The sequence below is a fragment of the Mauremys reevesii genome, linkage group 10 (assembly GCF_016161935.1).
Source record: "Mauremys reevesii isolate NIE-2019 linkage group 10, ASM1616193v1, whole genome shotgun sequence".
NCBI classification, from domain to species: Eukaryota; Metazoa; Chordata; order Testudines; family Geoemydidae; genus Mauremys; species Mauremys reevesii.
This window is the reverse complement of record NC_052632.1, coordinates 84,951,486-84,971,200: the sequence shown is the minus strand read 5'-3', so window position 1 is coordinate 84,971,200 and position 19,715 is coordinate 84,951,486. Positions and strand designations below refer to the sequence as shown.

Genomic DNA, 19,715 nt, shown 5'->3' with positions numbered 1-19,715 from the left:
GGTGGTGGAAACTCCTTCCTTAGAGGTTTTTAAGGTCAGGCTTGACGAAGCCCTGGCTGGGATGATTTAGTTGGGAATTGGTCCTGCTTTGAGCAGGGGGTTGGACTAGATGACCTCCTGAGGTCCCTTCCAACACTGATATTCTATGATTCTATAGGGAAGTTAGGCACCAAACTCTACTGTGTGGATCAGAGTGTTGTTTCTGTTATTTTCTAAGAGCCCGGGAGATTGTTGGTCCCGAGGCAGGCGCGGAATCTTCTGTGGCACCGTAATCGGTACCGCCGGGGGAACACTGTGCACCGAGGCGCTTGGGCCCGTGTCTTGAGAGGGCCGCAATGCAGACTCTATGAGGAGTTGCTTGAGTCAAATTTCCCTCTCTTTTCTTGTCCGGGGCTTGAACGCCTTACAGATTTTACACTAGTCAGCCTGATGGCCCTCCCCCAGACACTTAAGACAGGAGTCGTGGGGATCGCCCATAAGCATGGGCTTGTTGCAAGACATGCAAGGCTTGAAGCCCTGGGACGGTATGCCCCAGAGCCCCGCAGGACAGTTGTTGAGTGTGGAACTGCCTTCAACTACTCAACTACACTTAACACTATAGAGAAAACACTTAACGCTAACTATTAACAATTAACTACAATGGCAACAATTAAGACACTAGGGATTAGTGGAGCACTTGAGAAAACAAGAGACCACTGTTCCAACAACCGACACAGGCGGTAAGAAGGAACTGAAGGGGGGTCGGGCTGGCAGGGTCTGATATAGAAGGCCATATCGGCACCACTCCAAGGGGCTCCCCAGCCAGCCCGACGGGTAGCTGCTAGGGAAAAAGTTTCTGACTTCTGTGCACGCAGTGCGCGCACACACACCTAATTGGAATTTATATGAGCAATCACTCGAAGAACAACAATCAATAACTTCTGATTGGAGATTCAGAAGGAATAAGGAAACTATAACATCAACATTTTAGAAATAAAGGGCCCCACCCATTCAATGCCATAAGCTTCTCAAGAGAGACAAGGTGGGTGAGGTAATCTCTTTTATTGGACCAACTTGAGAAAAGCTTGGCTTTCAAGCTACAGAGAGCTCCTCCTCAGGTCTGGGCTTTGTGTAGCTCAAAAGCACATCTCTCTTATCAAAAGAAGTTGGCCCACTAAAGATACTACCTCACTCACCTTGTCTCTAATACCCTGGGACCGACAGGGATACAACAATACTGCATAAAACCTCTCAAGTAAGATTGATGTGCTTTTACTGATTGCTACTATCTCCTGCACATTTCTGAGGACTCAACTGAATGCATTTGAACTGCTGTTTATAAGCAAATGCCACCAATATATGGAAATTGCATTAGTTCCTCAACTCCTAGTGACTGTAGTCAAGGTTTGCACTTGTTTAACAGAAATAGGTGAGTGCATGTGAAGATTGGAGGTTACACTAATTAGAGCAACTATTAATACTCAGAGTAGAAGGGTTAATCTTACTAACCTTTCTCCTTATCTTAGAATACAGTTTCTCAAGTAAACAGGTACCATTCTTAAAGAAGTACAAATCCCATTTTTTTTCCTGGTGAACTCTGAACACACACCCTAATTGATAGTGAATCTTTTTAACGATTATTTCCTGTGATCTCTTGCAAAAGGTGGTCTCTCTGCTGTGTGATATAAACTTCAGTCTACCCTTGTGGGGAGTTAGAGGACTGTAGCCCATAGGGCTAGCTTGCTTGCTTAAATATCTTTTCTTATGGGTCTGTTTGTTTGTTTTATTATAATAGATGTATAGATTTGTACTACAGTATTTTTGTCATCTCTGGGCTGTTGTCTCTGTGTCTAGAGATTACCTACATCACTTGTGACGCAGCATCTTCTAGTCCCTGTACAATCAGTGTCTCCACAGGCACTTCCTCTTCTCTATCTAAGGTGGACTCTGACGGAGGAGAGGAGAGAGTGTGTGTCCCCCACTCCCTCCACTAGTTACCTCCTCTAAGAACACACTTGACAACCTCCTGCTCTGCCACTCTGGGACCTCTCTTCTGTTTGAAGACTGCTTGTAGCTGCTTTCCTGATAACTTCCTCTTCTGACTCTCCCTATGGCTCCTGAGTCTGAGTCTCTGACTTGCTCCTGAAGATACCGTGTCAGCCTGAGCTAATTCTCTCCCCCTACTTCTAGTAATTGACCCTGCAGGTGGGTCTATCTCCTTCGGTTCAACCATACCAAGCTCTGTCTCCTCTCTCTCTGACAATCTTTGTCACCATCTGCAGCTCTTTATTTGCTCTCTCTCTCAAGGAGTTCGCAGCAGCGGGCATTTCTGTAGCCCTCCTATACGTCAGCATTGTTGCTGTGTGCCAATTTGCCATCTCTCTTTCTAACACGTTGCAAATCCAACTCCCTGATTCAATCCAACAACTGACCATGGTCTGATTTATAGCTGTCCAGCATTCTTAGGCTGGCAGCCACTCACTTCTGCCAACAGTGAGTTTTCTCGCCTGCCCCCTGTGTATGAGATTGACTCCACTAACTTTTTCCTCAAATTCCTGTCCCTTTTGGAAAAAGTACTACTTGCTCCTCCGAAGCTACATGTAGCTGAGTTTTTAAACTCCTGGATAGTATTTCTTCACACAACACACAGTCAACCTGTGGAGCTCTTTGCCAGAGGATGTTGTGAAGGCCAAGACTATAACAGGGCTCAAAAAAGAACTAGATAAATTCGTGGAGGCTAGGTCCATCAATGGCTATTAGCTAGGAAGGGCAGGAATGGTGTCCCTAGCCTTTGCTTGCCAGAAGCTGGGAAATGGGCGACAGGGGATGGATCACTCAATGATTATTTGTTCTGTTCATTTCCTCTGGGGCACCCGGCATTGGCCACTGTTGGAAGAGAAGATAATGGGCTAGTTCAATCCTTGAGGGGGCCACTTAGGGATCTGGGGCAAAATCAGTACTTGGTCCTGCTAGTGAAGGCAGGGGGCTGGACTCAATGACTTTTCAGGGTCCCTTCCAGTTCTATGAGATAATATATGGAGATATACCTATTATTTTTATTATGTGTAATCTGGCGTGTTTTACCACAAACATGGCTGCTGCCATATGGCCAACCAGTTGTATGCACATTCTGGCAGAGATCTGTGGGCAGGTTCTCACAGTGGGGATGAGATGATGGATGAAAATCAGTGAGCTGGGAGGAAGGCTCTGGCATGTTTAGCATCCAGCTAGGCCCCAATAAATTCCAGATGCTATACTGGCATCAATACTGATTTTTGTATGTTTATCTGGAGGTCGAGGTTCAAGAACAGGTCCATAATTTTTCTTATGGCTTCAACAGCGTCAATTCTGGTCAGAGCTTTGAGGAGGCAGTCATCCACGTATACGAATATTGCAATTCCTTGTGTGCAAAGATGCACCGCCACCACCTCAAAGACTTTGGAAAATACTTTGAGCACCATAAAAAGGCCAAAGGGTAGTACCTTGCATTGGTAATGGTAGGACCCCAGGACAAATCTGAGGAATCACCTGGGGGAAGTGTTTATGGTGATATAGAAGTATGCATCTTGAGGTAGAGGGCCAAGAAACCATCCTGTTCCAGTGCTAGGATAATTGTTCATAGTGTGATCATCCTAAGTGTTGTAGTTTGACGAACTTGTTGAGGTTCCTCAACTCTAGGATCTCTCTCCACTTGTTGGATTTCTTTTGGAGCAGAAAATAGTGGGAATAAAAACCTTTCCCTCTATGCTGGAAAGGGACCAGTTCTACAGATCCCAGTCACAAAAGGTGGTTTGTTTCTTCTCATAGAAGGTGTCTGTAAGAAGAGGGACGGGGCAAGGTGGATGGGAGAGGGAGGGAGGGAACTGAATAGAGTACTTTTTGTTGAAGATTTTTAAGACTCACTTGTCTGAGGTGATTTGCTGCCATGATGGGTAGAAAAGGGCCAAGCGGTTGGCAAACTGATGGGCTATTAAAGATGGTTGCAGCAACTGGACCAGAGGGAGGCACCTCAGGACTTCAACCAAAGCTTCAAAATTGTTGTTTTGAGGTGGATGTGTAAGGCGTAGCCCTTGTGCTGGTGTCTACTTGCACTTAGGACGCCTCTGTCGCCTGCACTGTATGTCATAACTGCCACTGAGGGGTGAAACGTGGAGTTCAAGACCTTGGGGTAGGCTAGTATCTACCCGGTCTTCTCTTTGGCACTGGTTATATATGCTGAGTGAATGGAATGTCGCTCTGGAGTCCTTTAGAGAATGTAGGGACTCATCTGTGAGCTCAGTAAAGTGTTTAGATCCTTGACAGTGGTCTGCACCTCTCTGGAGAACCTGAATAGGTGAAGCCATGGTGCTCATCTCATCACAACCAATGTTGCAACAGAACTGGCAGCTTTGTCTGCAGAGTCCAGAGAGGCTTGCAGTGCGTACAGGCCAGAAGTTGTCCTTCCATCACCAGTGCCTGGAACTGCTCCTTTTTGTCATCTGGGAGGTGTTGACAGAATGCCTCGAATTTGGAATAGTTTGTGATTATATTTGACTAGAAGTGCCTTATAGTTAATGATACTGAACCAGAGTATAGCTGAAGAATATGTTTTACAACTGAAGAGGTCTAACCCCTTCCAGTCCCTGTTGCAGGGGGTTGTTCCAGAGTGGTGTTGTCACTGCTTCTTTTGTACCACATTGACAACAAGGGAGGTTGGAGTAGGGTGGGAAAAAAAATTCCATGTCCTTAGTGGGGACACAGTATTTCTTGTCCACTCGCTTGCAAGTGGATATTGACACTGGGGTCTGCCAGATAACTTTGGCGGGGTCCAACGGGGCCTCATTGATTGGGAGTGCTATCTTTGAGAGGAACAGCACAAGTTGCTCGACAACGTTTCTTCAGATCCCTCCAAAGAGAATCCGCAATCCTGTGGAACAGTTCTTGGAACAGTTTACAATCATCCACCGATGCTGGAGGTGGTGGCATGATGGCCTCATTGGGGGACAATGAGGAGAAGTGTATTGGCGGTGTAATCTCTTCCTCAGTTTCTTCCTTCTGCACCTCTAGGGCTTCTGGTTCAGAGTCAGGCCGTCTAGAGACTGATGAAGATGGAGCGCGTATTTGTCTCTGTCTCTGCTCTGTTGACGGTTTGGGAAAGTGCGACATATATGCAGTCCATAGGTTCCAATAAGGCCAATGTGAGGGAACTGGCATATGGGATTTCATCCATGGAGGTTCATACCAGAAACCTAGTTTGCTGCTAGTCTCCAGGTATCGAGGACAAGAAGATGATTCTCTGTGTGGATGCCCTTGATATGATGGTGAAGTCAGCAATGCAATGGAGTACTGCTCCTTTTCCTCCTCGCTAGAGAAGAGTGGTGCAGTCCTCAGTGGTGAAAGGGAGCAGTGTTTTGTCTCCAGGGAAGAGGCATGAGCTGCAGAAAGCTTGTTATGGAGAAGAGGCGACTCAGGTGTGAGAGATGAACAGCTCTCGTGGGTATCAAAATTCCAGTGGTAGTTGCAGGAGCATCCTCAGCATCAGTGGCTGTGTAGAAAGTGGGGGCATTGTCGGTGCCAAGTGCATTATCTCAAGTGGCCAGTAGATGGTGCCGAGGGTCGCATAGTGCAGAGGACTTGCTCAGTGCCAAAAGCCTGGTCTACACTACGCGTTTAAACCGGTTTTAGGAGCATAAAACCGATTTAACGCCACAACTGTCCACACTAAGAGGCCCTTTATATCGGTATAAAGGGCTCTTTAAACCGGTTTCTGTACTCCTCCCTAACGAGAGGAGTAGGGCTAATATCGGTATTACCATATCGGATTGGGGTTAGTGTGGCCGCAGATCGACGGTATTGGCCTCCGGGCGGTATCCCACAGTGCACCACTGACCGCTCTGGACAGCAATCTGAACTTGGATGCAGTGGCCAGGTAGACAGGAAAAGCCCCGCGAACTTTTGAATATTTCCTGTTTGCCCAGCGTGGAGCTCTGATCAGCACGGGTGGTGATGCAGTTAAAAATCAAAATAAAGAAAGAGCTCCCGCATGGACGATGCGGACGTGATCGCTGTAAGGGCAGGCAAATCTGTTCTATCAGCGCTCCGTTACAGAAGACGAAATTCAAAATCATTTTTTAAATATCTCCAGACAGATGCCATAGCAGGGACTCAGCGCACTGCTGCGTGACAAGCGTAACGGAAAGCCAAAGAATCAAATGGACGCTCATGGACTGGAGGACTCAAGCTATCCCACAGTTCCTGCAGTCTCTGAAAAGCATTTGCATTCTTGGCTGAGCTCCAAATGCTTCTAGGGTCAAAAACAGTGTCCGCGGTGGGTCAGGGCATAGCTCGGCAATTTACGCACCCCCCTCCAACCCCAGAAGTGAAAGGGAAAACAATCCTCTCTTGACTCTTTTACATGTCACCCTATCTTTACTGAATGCTGCAGATAGACGTGATGGTGCAGCACTCAACACCAACATCCTTGCTCCCCCCACGCTATGGCTGGCTGATGGTACAATACGACTGGTATCCGTCCTCGTCATCAGCCTATTGGCACATGGGGCAGTGCAAAAGGACTGGTAACCATGCTGACTAGCATCTGTTAGGTCGATCAAGGGCGCCTGGTCCTAATTTTTCCTGGTAGATGGTACAATATGGCTGATAACCATCGTCGTCATAGCAACAGGGGGCTGAGCTCCATCAGCCCCCACCCTTCATGTGTAAAGAAAAGATTCAAGTGCCCCGAACTAGCAGAGGGATGCTGGGCTCCTCTCCTACATACTCCTTACTGTCCTGTCTGGACTATCATAGCAGCTGGAGGCTGCCTTCCACTCATATCTCACTAACAAGTCACTGTGTCTTATTCCTGCATTCTTTATTACTTCATCACACAAGTGGGGGGACAATGCTACGGTAGCCCAGGAAGGCTGAGGGAAGAACGGAATCAACAGGTGGGGTTGTTGCAGGAACACCCCCTGTGAATAGAATACAGCTCATAATTCATAAATCTGACACAGAGCAGCTGTGCTCTCTGGTTCTCCGATACAGTGGTTCTCTAGTACACTTGCCCATATTCTAGGCAGGACTGATTCTATTTTTAGATACCAAAAAGGAGGGATTGACTCAGGGAGTCATTCCCAATTTTGGCTTTTGCGCCCCTGGCTAAGAGCAGCCAGGGGCACTTATGACAGCAGCAAATGGAACAGTGCAAAAGGACTGGTAGCCACGATCATCTTATTACCAATTTATGATATGGTAGATGGTACAATATGGCTGATAACCATCTCTGCTATCATGCAAAAGCAAAAGCATGTTGCTGTGTAGCGCTGCTGAATCGCCTCTGTGAGCGGCATCTAGTACACATACAGTGACAGTCACAAAAGGCGAAACAGGCTCCATGATTGCCATGCTATGGCATCTTCCAGGGCAATCCAGGGAAAAAAGGCATGAAATGCTTGTCTGCCGTTGCTTTCCCAGCGGAAGGAGTGACTGACGACATTTACCCAGAACCACCCGCGACAATGATTTTTTGCCGCATCAGGCACTGGGATCTCAACCCGGAAATTCAAAGGGGCGGGGGAGGCTGCGGGAACTATGGGATAGCTACGGAGTAGCTACCCACAGTGCAATGCTCCAGAAATCGACGCTAGCCTCGGACCGTGGACGCACACCACCGATTTAATGTGTTTAGTGTGGCTGCGCACACTCGATTTTATACAATCTGTTTTGTTAAACCGGTTTATGTAAATTCGGAATAATCCCGTAGTGTAGATGTACCCAAAGACTTGGCTGGTACCAAGGGCTTGGTCTATGCCAAAGCATCAGAATTGTTTTAGTTGAGGTGGTCAGCACTGGATTTCAAAATTCTTGCACTGTCTTTTTTGGTTCAGAGTGATAGTGTTTCTGTCGGTGGTCCTGCCTATTTAGGGTGCTTGGACCTCTCCTTAGCACTGATACTGGAGGTGCGCAGATGGATGCGGGACCTAAGTCTCGCCCCTGAAGATGTTGTGGCTACTGACCTCGCAGAAGATGCCTCTCTCTGAGGCAGCTCCTTAGAGGGTGAACTAGTGGCCAATTTATTTTCTGCTGGGCAAAAAAGAGTAGATGTTCTCTTGGTGGTATGCGGCGAATGAGGGTTGGCTGATGATCGTGCTGATGGCAATCGCCATGTAGGAGAGGCATCAGGGCCAGGGACTGAGGTTGGCCAGAGAGAGCTCTCTATTAGTAAAAGGTTTAGGCTCTGGACCAAACCTTCAATCTGAAGCAATGGGTACACTTTTGTGAGACTTGTCCCTCACGAGACAGCGTATGCACCGTGCGCAACTGTCGCTCACAGGGATGGCCTCATGACAGCAGAGGCACCTCTGGAACCTGGAGGATCTGGGCATAATCCTGATAAGGGAGAACTTCCCAATTGGGAAGGGTGTAGCAAAGGAAACCTATGATAAGCTAAAGAGTAACAGGGAGGGAAGAGCAAAGGAATTTTTTTTTCCAGGAGAAAGAAAAAAAATAAAGGAAATGGCTAATATCTACAAAGTTATAATGGAAACACTACTATTACTAAAGGCTATGGATGTAAGGAGGTCTCTGCTCAGGATTCTATCCCAGACCAAAGGCAGTTGAGAAGGAACTGGGGGTAGTTGGACCGCACAGTACTATATAGACGCCACTCACGGTACGAGACAGAGAGGACTGCATGTGCAGCCCAACAAGCAGTGATACTGAAAATCTTCGATTCCAGGCACAGGGGCGCTACTGCACTTACAGCGTCCATAGGGATGCTACTCAAAGAAGAGCTCAAGAGCTAAATGAGACCCTGTAAAGCTTCTACCAGTTTTCTACCTTTCTTTTGAGGGGAGAATATTGCTTCAACCAGTGGTCACCAGATTGCTTCTCAACTCCAAAGCTGCATCCTCCCCTGTGTCCAGAACTGCACTGTGAAATATGTACCTTTTTTCTGCAAAAGGCTGAAAGCATGAGTGAGAAAAGTAAGTAGCACCGGTTCTTTATACATGTCAGAAACACTGATATCCAGTCATGTGATGCTTATGAGGATAGCGCTCTTCTATCACAGTACTGTAGCTCTTGTTAGCAGCATTGTCTCTGCTATCTTCTCTTGGACTGTGAAAAATTGTTCTTTTTATGAAATTTATCAGAGACATGGAGCCTTCAGGAACCTGAAAAGAATTGCTAAAACTGGTCCTATGTTAGAGATTACTATTCCGCTGTCTGATCTTAATGAAGACTCAGAAATACTGAGGTATTGCTTCTCCTAAAGGGGAGGTAAGGGAAGTAATAAAGGCTTCTGCTGCACTGCACAACTAAATGTGAAAGACCTTTGGTATTTAAGACCTGGGATGACAGAGTAAAAAGTGAAGACTGGCAAGCACATAATTCAGACTTCCAAAAAGTTACACTGACTTCTATGTTTCCAGTAAATATCTACATCTTTCAGACAATCTGTATTAAGTGACACAAAAACATCAGTTAGCTTTTAAAAGAAAATAGGGTCACATTTTATATTAAGGTTCCATTTATGAGCAGTTTTATAGAATAAATAAATGATCAATCAATTGTTACAGGCACCAACAAATCAAGAGGTTGCTTATAGCTATGATTTATACCTATTAACACCTTGAAGAGCTGTGCTTATACCCATCTCTAACACATACTACATAGATCTACCAGTTTACCTCGAGCTGGTTGAAAAATGGGTGGTGTTACTCCCAAAGATAATTTTGCTGAAAATGAAAGAATTGTTTTCATCTACATTTTAGATGGAAAATTCTAGTTTTTCAGCAGAAATAAAACAAAATATTTCAATTTGGAAATGCTGCCATGGTGTCTAATGGGAGCACTCTCCACTCTAGGCTGGGGCTCCCTGGTTGTTCTCATGATGCATTATGGTTCCCCTCCTGAAGAGCAGAGGCAGTGCACAATGGGAGATGTAGTCCAGCCAGCCCAGGGAGGAGAATAGGAAGATGATGTATCATGGCAACATTTCCAAATAAAAGGGGTGGGGGTGGGGGGGATGTAAACAGAAAACAGACACCTTTCACACATAAAATCTGTTTGGTGAAACCCCCACTTTTTCCTCAAAAAACAACTTCAATATACATTTTGAAACTAGCACTATCCATGTTTTCTATTAATCATCTCAAGATAAAGTGTGACCAAAAACACTTTTAATAAAATATTATCTTGGCAAGAATTAATCTGCTCTATGTAAAGGTCTCAAGTTGCAATATAGCACAATTGACACTTACATTTCCATAACAATCCTCATCATCTTCAGACATAGCGGGTAAATATGCTGTGAGCTTTGGGGGTGTCTGGTGATGCAGATTCTCCCATGTAATGGATTCAAAGAATGGATGAGCCTTAAGAGGTCCATACCCTCCCATTTCTTCACAGCCTAATCTCTTTGTAGCATCCAGAACCTGGATAATTTAAAATAATGACAAGCAGTTTCAAAACGAATTTTAACTTCATAACAGCACAATGGCAATCCCTTCTGGGTTTTAACCTGCACATTAACATGCAGAACCCTGTGACTATTAGTCTCTCCAGCTTTAACAAATATGCACTGACTAAAAAGGTAAATATTTTCTGCAGATTCATTTCACTCTTGCTCCTAATCCTCATTGATAAGACAGCACTTTTTAAATCCTCACACTATAAACATTCTATAGCAGGTATACTTACAACGGTGTGCGATATGGGTTAAGTTCTCTGAAATGCAATGCAAATTAACTTGAATTTTACAAATAATGAAGCTATTTCTGTCTAATAGCTACAGAGAGATGTTTTCAGACAAATAATTTATCTCTTGGCAAGTTGTTTGATGCATTAAGAGCAAAAAAGTCTGTAAATTTGTGCTGTAAGTCTGAAGTGTTGTTTTGTGTGATTATCTAGAATAATTTGTTTCAGCTTGACTAACAGATGTGTTCCCCATACACATACCTTTGTCACAATTCAGATGAAAGTAAATTTAAAATGCTGTTTAATAACCAATGCTTACTTTCAAGATGACAATTTTCTCCCTATATGGCCAAGAACTTTAAAGGTTTCTTGTTAGTTTAAAGAGGGCTTGAGAGTTTATAGTAGTTGGAATACAAATGTAGGAAAACTTTTGTACATTCAGCACATTATGCAGTTCCTATGTAATATATTCATCTGACAACAATATAACGAATATTTACCAAAAGCTTTTCCACAAGGTCTTTTGCCTTGGGGAAGAATTTTTCTGGGAAGTCATATTCCAACTTAATTATCTTCTGAAATATAAGATATTCATTGCTGCAAGAAAACAAGTATAATATTTAGTCATCAGATGTTACCTAGGATACTTTTATCCTGGCAGTACACAAGCCAAACAAATAGTATATAGAATTTAAAAAAAAAAAATCAATCCATTGTTTTTCAAATGTTAAGGGCCAGATTCCGGCCAGCCCTTGTTTAGGATGCTCACAGACGACCAGAGGGAGAGCACAAGAAGCTCTCTCACCTTTACAGCCCTGAGCAAAGGATAGACAAAAATTCATAAGGGGAGAATAATTCTCTACTTTTTGTACCCGTTGGGTACTAGATGTCTGAATGGGGGGTAGGAATGCTGAAGTGAGCACAACTGACTCAGATGAGAGTGTGCTATATCGTCTTCATGGATGTGGTAGCCACCATGGTGATGTGAACTGAATGGGAGCCCCTGGAGAATTTTGACTAGCCCTTGGGTACTCCTGGTTGCAGCAAGAGCACAAGCTAGCCTTAAATTATTAAGTAACAGATATATTGAACAATGGTTAAAATCATTAATGAAAAAATTCAGGGTATACTGTAGTTAATTTCACTTGAAAACTCTGCAATTTAGTGAAAACTGAAATAAAACTATAATTTACATATAAAATATAATCTGAAGTCTCTTACCCAGCTCTAAATGGTGGCAATCCGGCTACAAGCTGGTATATTATACATCCAAGAGCCCAGAGGTCAGAACTTTAAAGGAAGGGGGAAAAGAGAAAAAAAACCCATACTAGTTACTGTCCTCATACAGTAAGCCTGTATAATTTAAGTTAGACAACGTTTCTTATTCTCAACTTCTACCAGTCAGGATATCAGTAACACATACAGCCAGTGGAAGAGAGTTGAATTCAGCATGATCCACACACACTTCTTACTACATTATTTGGCAAGAAAAGCCAGCTAGCAAAGCTGGCTATAAAGAAAAATTTTATCTTTACTCTGACAAAGTAATATAGTTATGACAAAGGAAAAAAGTAACCACTTCAAAGTACAGACACTCCCCAGGTTATGTAAGACCCGACTTACGCAAATTCGCACTTACGGAAAAAGTTCCATAAGCCAGAAATAGGATTTTCGAGTTGAGGAAATTTTTGCGTAACGTACGTGTCAGGGTTCCCTCCCAACTCTGAGGTACTGATGTGGGGACCTGCATGAACAATCCCCTAAGCTTATTTCTACTAGCTTAGGTTAAAAACTCCAAGGCACAAATTCTTCCTTGTCCTTGGACGGTATCACTGCCATCACCAAGTGAGTTAGACAAAGATTCAGGAAAAGGACCACTTGGAGTTCCTGTTTCCCCAAAATATCCCCCTAAGCCTCTTCACCTCCTTTCCTGGGGAGGCTTGAGAATACTATACCAACCAAATAGGTAAACAAGGTGAGCACAGACCAGACCCTTGGGTTTTTAGGACACTAAAAACCAATCAGGTTCTTAAAAGCAGAACTTTATTATAAAGAAAAAAAACTAAAAGAAGCACCTCTGTAAAATCAGGATAATAAGAGTTAAAACAGAGGATTCCCCTGTAGGCAAAACTTAAAAGTTACAAAATACAGGAATAAACCCCCCCCCTCTTAGCATAGGGAAAATTCACAAGCTAAAACAAAAAATAAGGAAACGCATTTCCTTGCTATTACTTACAATTTTTGTAATCTTGGATGCTTATTTCCAGCAGGGTTTTAGGAGATGGTTTTTCCTGCCCTGGTCCCTCTCTGTCCCGGAGAGAACAAGGAAACACACACAAAAAACCTCCCCCCCCGCCGATCTGAAAGGATCTTCTTCCCTTATTGGTCCTTTTGGTCAGATGCCAACCAGGTTATTTGAGCTTCTTAACCCCTTACAGGTAAAGGAGGGATTTTATGCTACCCTTAGCTGTATGTTTATGACAGTACGGGTATACATTTCTGACTTATGCAAAATTCGAGTTACGCAAGGCTTTCTGGAATGGAACCACTGTGTAAGTCGGGGGGGGGCGTCTGTACATAACCCAAGTGTACATCTGAGCTTGCTTGTTCCTAAAACACTGCCAGCCAGCATACCTGACAGATCAACCAAAGGAACAGGAAAACAACTACTGTTGCAATCTAAGGCACTGATTTGGATATAGCTGTGTGTGCTCCTCAAGAACTACTTCTCTCTTCCCGTCTTTAGACAAAACTCCTACAATCACAAAACAAATCTTTCATTGAAGACTTTCATTTATGTCCAAAAGGCTGATGAGACTAAACAGCATTTGAGGTACATTTTAGGAGAATCACTGTGTAGCAAGATCTTTTTGATATGCTGGCTTGAAAACGGGCAGCTTCAGGCCCCAGCACGCCAAGTGCGTGCTTGGGGCGGCAAGTCGCGGGGGGCGCTCTGCCGGCCCCGCGAGGGCGGCAGGCAGGCTGCCCTCAGCGGCTTGCCTGCGGAGGGTCAAGCTGGGCGGCTTGCCTGCGGGAGGTCAGCCGAAGCCGTGGGACCAGCGGACCCCCCGCAGGCAAGCCGCCGAAGGCAGCCTGCCTGCCGTGCTTGGGGCGGCAAAATCCCTAGAGCCGCCCCTGCTTGAAAAGCTGCTTATTAATCACTTTACCACAACATACATTGCACCTACTTTGGTGAAAGACTTAGCATTAACTTTTCTTTTTCAGGACAGGGCGCTCTCTCTCTCTCTAAAGAGCCTACCAACTCAGAAAATACAAGCTCCTTGTAAAGACAGAGTGGATCATGTCACTTCTAAAAGGCTAACCTGCTAAAAAGTTCTTCACTAGCCAAACTCTCTAAAGCAGTGAATACAGAAGGTATAATACTTAGCTACATTCTTTTAAAGCTGTGATATATACCTATTTCTAATCACTAATTTTCTGTTGTGGTGAGGGAATAGCCAGATACTACAGCCTGAAACTAACTATGCAGGGAGGACAGAGACCAAGCTGCATGGGATTCCTATGTGAAAAAGATCTTAAGGGTGAACCTGAGAGACACAAAGCTAACTCCTGGACTACAGAAGAATTCACATGGAGCTCAGTGAAAACACATGTGGATTCAAGGACCAGAGCAGTGGACTAAATAACTTCATTGCAAGGGGGTCATGACTCTCCTCCCAACTACCTATAGAAAATGCAACACATTCTGTTGAATTTACAACAGAAGTTGCTCATGTTGGAGCTGGCTTGTGTTCAAAATGGACTGAGAAAGGGTGGTGGGTATTTGGATGCAAGACCACGTCTAAAGCTTTTCGGTTTATTACAGTATTTCCAGGACGTATATCCTTTTCACCATCAACTTCTTTCTCATGACAAAACCTCAGTCCTGTAGTAAGTCACTATGTCTGTAGAACCCAGAACTCTGGAGCAATCCAATAAGCCAGTTCTCACACATGGAGCAACATTTGCCAATAAGGAAATGTATTTTGATTTAAAATAACCAAGAGATGCTAAAGCAAAAATTTTTAAATTATGAGACATTTTAAATACAATTTTTTCCTCTTTTAATATATTTAAGCTAAATCCATAAAATTCTCTACAAACACAAAGACTACTTACCTTTTACAGGCAGATTTTTCGGTCAATAATTCCGGAGAAACGTATTGCGCTGTCCCTACAAATGAGTTTGCCCGTGCTGGGAGAAAAGGGAAAGAGATAAGTAAACCCTTAATTAGATAAACCAAAATTTTATCTATTGAAAGTACATAACACTATAGAACCCACTGAAATTCTGTGTCTACGGTAAGTACCTTTTTTTGGATGGGCAATTACAAAAAAATTTTGTTCCACTTTTATTCTTGGTAGAGGGCAGGCAAATAGGCATTTTGACTGGGCTAGTACATTTTAACAGTTTTGCCAGAGTGTGCTACAGGATATTGCAGTTCAAATATGTTGGAGTTATCACATCTCTTAAAAAGGAGCTCATTCAGCTTGTGTTCTGTCACTTTGTGTTTCCTGCCTCTTCCCAGTGCCTGGCACTTCATAAGCCACACTCCTGGTGCCCAGTATAGTATAAACTGCACCTGCTGGGCTAATCTGATGTTGCTAGCTTATGCTGCAACTAATCCATTGCTTCACTTGTAGCACATGCATCACTCATCAGAAAACAAACCTGTTGGATGAGTGGCAATACTGTCTGGTGTCACTGGAGGGCATATACTGTGGTGGCATCAGGCCACCAAGATTTGTATTGAGAGAGGAAGAGAAAGTGCTACTGGGAGCAAGGAACCCCATTCCATTTACATTTATCAACTCTGACAGTAATTTGAAGAATCTTGGCCCTGAACACACAAGACTTGGGAATTACTCCTTTCTGCCCCCTCCTCTCTCAGAGGAGTCCTAAACAAGTCATGAGCATAAATTTAAATAAATAGCTACTCAAAATTCTTCCTCAGGGCAGTGCCTTGTTATGGTTAGTACTGTATTTTATGCTCCTTTACCTAAATGAAAGATATATATTGCATGAAAAGACATGATGGCTTTGTGTTCACCTCATGCTATTCTTATTTTTCAGTCTATTGAAGAGCAAGGAAAATCAGCAAGTTGTTACAATGCACAGCAGTTTCAAGGCAACCTTTAAGATGGTTATTTATTAAAAACTTTTATCCAAGTCTTTTTGTTGATAAATTGTATAATCAATTGCTTGACCACATTTTAGTTCATTATGAAATATATTCAAGAGACCAAATAACTAATGTCAGTCCGGTTTTTTGCTATGACACAATAAAAATATAGTACAGTAAAAAAGTTCTATATGATACCAGTCTCCAGGAAGCAGTCTCATTCAGTGTTGTTACATTTACCTTAAATAGGTGTGCTCCCAAAGTTATGCCCCTAAAGCCATCTTTTTATACCTTACTTATTTACAAGTACAAGGTACTGTGTACATCATCACAAACTACATTTAACCAATCAGCTGTCTACCTTGTTTTTCTGGTAGTATGGTGTACCTCTTATCTTTCTGTTCTAAACACCTGCATCTGAAATACCAAGAGTGTGATGGCACCTCCTAGGTTTGTACTAGGATACAACAAGCCTATATCTTATCCTCTTCCTTTGAGACATTCCAGTACTGGTCTGAGAGTAACTCTCTACCTGCTATGGTAAAAAAAAATCATAGCAAAGTGGTCAGGATCAGGACAAACAAGATATGAGGTACACCATACTATCAGAAAAACAAGGCAGAAAGTTGTTTGGTTAAATGTAGTTTGTGACGATGTACATGATACAGATAGAGTATAAAAAGTATAGACTTATACAGGTAACTATATATACATATGCGTGTGTATACACACATGCACGCTAGCCACCATATATTGGTCATTTCCTTGTGTGAAATGTTTAAAAACACACTACAATACACCACACAGACCCTGTCATTGCATGGAAGATTGTTTCTAAAAAAAACTTTTACAAATTAAATCCCCAAATGGTGGACATTTCCCAATATGTTATCTCAGTATCATAGTAGTCATCAGCAAAAGCCAGCTTAATGCTAATTATACAGTTTTAAAAGATACCAAAACAAGACTTCAGGAAGTTTAATACCCTGTGTTTTCAGTAATAATCTACCATCATTAATTGCACCAAAATACCTGCCTCTCCCTCACATTTTAATTTAAGTCACTGCCATGGGAGATGAATCCTAGCACATATAAATCAGAAAAGATATGAGGTTTTTCTGGACAGTCAGAAGGATATACTGTTTTGTTTCTTTTCTTCAGAAACACAGAAGAAATAATTAAGCTCCCTTTCCTACATTTTAAACAGGAAAGAAAATTGGCTTTATTCAAAACAAACTACCAGTTTTAAATTCACAGTGTATGAGCTGATCCACCTAAGCAGAAGTTTAGAGTCAGAATTGTTTTATGACAACCAACAAAACTATATCTAGACTATAGTATAATCACATGCAGTGTTCAAAGTTGATGACAGTTTAACTTAAATTCAGGAGATTTACATTTCAGGGAACTACTTTTTGTTGAGTAGTTCACTGGGATACAGGATCAGAGATATGAACAATTGCATACCTTGTCTACTATCTGCAGATAATACTTTTGCTGTTCCAAAGTCTGTTATCTGAATGTGCATCTCTTCATTTAGCAAAATGTTCTCTGGCTTAAGGTCCCTGAAAAAGGTGGAGTCTCAAATTTAAAATTAAACACATGAAAACTAGATATCACATTTCACTTCTGAAGCTAACAATAGCCTTAAAAATGAATTCTGCAGGTCATAGCACTGTATATACAAACCTTTGTACATATAATTAATCCATCAAGAAACCACAGAAATTCTGTAAATACTATTGTGGCAATTTTTATTTGACCTGGGGGAATCAACATTCAGAGTGGGGACAGCAGATTTCATAAAGCCCACTAATTTATCCAATCCTTCTAAAAGTTAAAAGGAGTTAATCATAAAATGGAGGTCAGCATGCATCTCACTTGTTCAACAAAATCCACCAAAGAGTAGGACAATTGTAAACCTTACATTTAACGAACATATGACAGACTGATATGGTAATACGGACATGAAATTTACACTATTTGACTATAATACAAATCACCACTAAATCTGAAATATCAAGGGACCAAGAGTGATCATCCCACAAAACTGCATGAATGGGACAGAGATGAAAACTATACTAAGGCCATAATTGTGCAAAGACTTATGCACATGCTTAACTTTACACATTGACATGGTCTTGTTTTTCATCACAACTGGAGGCCTGCAGAAGTCAACCAACCAACACTTAGCTGCAGCAGGATGCTGTAGTTAGACTTACTAAGTGGTTCTACTTAACAGTAAACATGAAAAATAGCATTGTAGGGTTTCACATTTCTTGTGTCATTGATGTATCAAAATTTCCCCAGTTTACAAGTGGTTTTTTTTGTTTGTTTTAAACAAACAAACAAAAAGACACCACACCACCTTTCTTCCAAGTGCTAGCTCTGAAAACTCAGACTGAGATCTGAAAGTCAAGCTCGGATCTTTCTGGCTCGTGCTTCATCAGTAAAAACTTTGCAAGTCCAATGCTGCTTTCAGTAACCCTTGTGCGACATGATTTTCCTCAGATCATGCCAGTTACATCTGTGCAACAAAATGATTTTTAATGGCAGATTTCAACCAAGAGCAGATTTTGAAGTTTATTATTTGCTCGGGTGGCAATGCAGCTGAATAATTCTGTTAATGATGCATAAACCAGAAGGTAGTCCGGTTCATTCTCCCACAGCCATTTCAGCTCTGCAGAGTTGACAGCAGTGAAAACTGATTGAATACATACAGGAAACAGATTGGCTGAAAAGTAAGGTTACTTATGTTACAGTAATTCAAGTTCTTTGAGATGTCTTTGTCCATACAGATCCCACCATTGGTGTGTACCTCTCCATGCATGCAAGTCCAGAATCTTTTAGCCAGCAGTGGCCAGTGGAGGATGTGCGTGTGCCCTGCACACCCTAATGCCCGTCTTTTCCCCACTCACAAGAGCATAAAGGGTGGAGTAGTCCCAACTACCACTCAGTTCCTTAATTAATATTGATATCTAGGAGGACAACTGTGTTAGTGGGGAAGGACGGTGGGTCATAGGATCCATATGGACAAAAGCATCTTGAAGAAGTTACTCACCTTGTGCAACAATGGTCTTCAAGATGTGTCCCCCCCCTATGGTGCTCCACTATAGGTGTGTGCGCGTCCCTGCACTGCTGATCGGAGGACACTGCTACTGAAGTTCATTAGTCTCGAACATGCACTGTCTCTCCTTGTGCTGTGCCACGAGGCTTGTCAGCATGCACGGGCTAACCCCTGTCAGTTCCTTCTCTACCGCAGAATTATAGACAAGAACTCCAAAGTAGAGGGGAGGAGAGGTGAGTTGTGGAGCACCTATAGGGGCATACATCTTGAAGAACCATCGTTACTGCATCTAAGACCCCCCCCCCCCTTTGCTCCTGCCTCTGCTCTGTTCCAAAAACCACTCAGAGACCTTCTGGCTCAACAATCACCAGTGCAGTTTATTTACAGGGTGCAATTCCCACCACCTTCTCAACACATACAGCTTGGGGGTTTCAGTCTGAAGGACTTTCCAGCCTCTGCAGCCAGGAGAGAAGAGCTACCACTCTCTGGTTTCCCCCCTTTTTGTCTTCCCCCGGCTTCCTTCCTCTGAGGCTTTTATGGAGCCCTGGGCTAATTAGGCTGGCAGCCATTCCCCCTTTGTCAATCAGGTTCAGGTTTCTCTAGCCAGCTTCAATTTACCTCCCTTAATTGGAACTGGTGTGACAGAGGGCTGGCTCAGGTGTTCCTGCCCAGCATCCTGTCACACTGCACAAGGTAACTTCCTCTTTTGCTTCGAGTAGTGTCTCTATGGGTGCTCTACTGTCAGTGACTCCCAAGCAGCATCCCTCCTGAAGGGCTGGGACTTTGGAGCAGGTCAGTTACAGAGGACAGTACTGTGGAGCCAAAGATGGCACTGGAGGTGGAATCCCCAGTAACTGCATAGCATT

At 43.1% G+C, this 19,715-nt stretch overlaps 1 protein-coding gene across 12 annotated transcripts in view; it reads right to left on the bottom strand.

Annotated features, from left to right (window-relative positions):
* The window catches only part of PDPK1 (3-phosphoinositide dependent protein kinase 1), a 148,448-nt gene that overhangs the window by 59,810 nt on the left and 68,923 nt on the right, over positions 1–19,715 (bottom strand). For all 12 annotated transcript variants that reach the window (XM_039493310.1, XM_039493308.1, XM_039493306.1 and 9 more), the window contains 5 exons: positions 17,250–17,347; positions 14,779–14,854; positions 11,881–11,949; positions 11,160–11,256; positions 10,224–10,397 (listed from right to left, as the gene is read on the bottom strand). In XM_039493310.1, the coding sequence (XP_039349244.1) occupies positions 10,224–10,397; positions 11,160–11,256; positions 11,881–11,949; positions 14,779–14,854; positions 17,250–17,347 (514 nt within the window). The remainder of the gene's footprint in view (positions 1–10,223; positions 10,398–11,159; positions 11,257–11,880; positions 11,950–14,778; positions 14,855–17,249; positions 17,348–19,715) is intronic.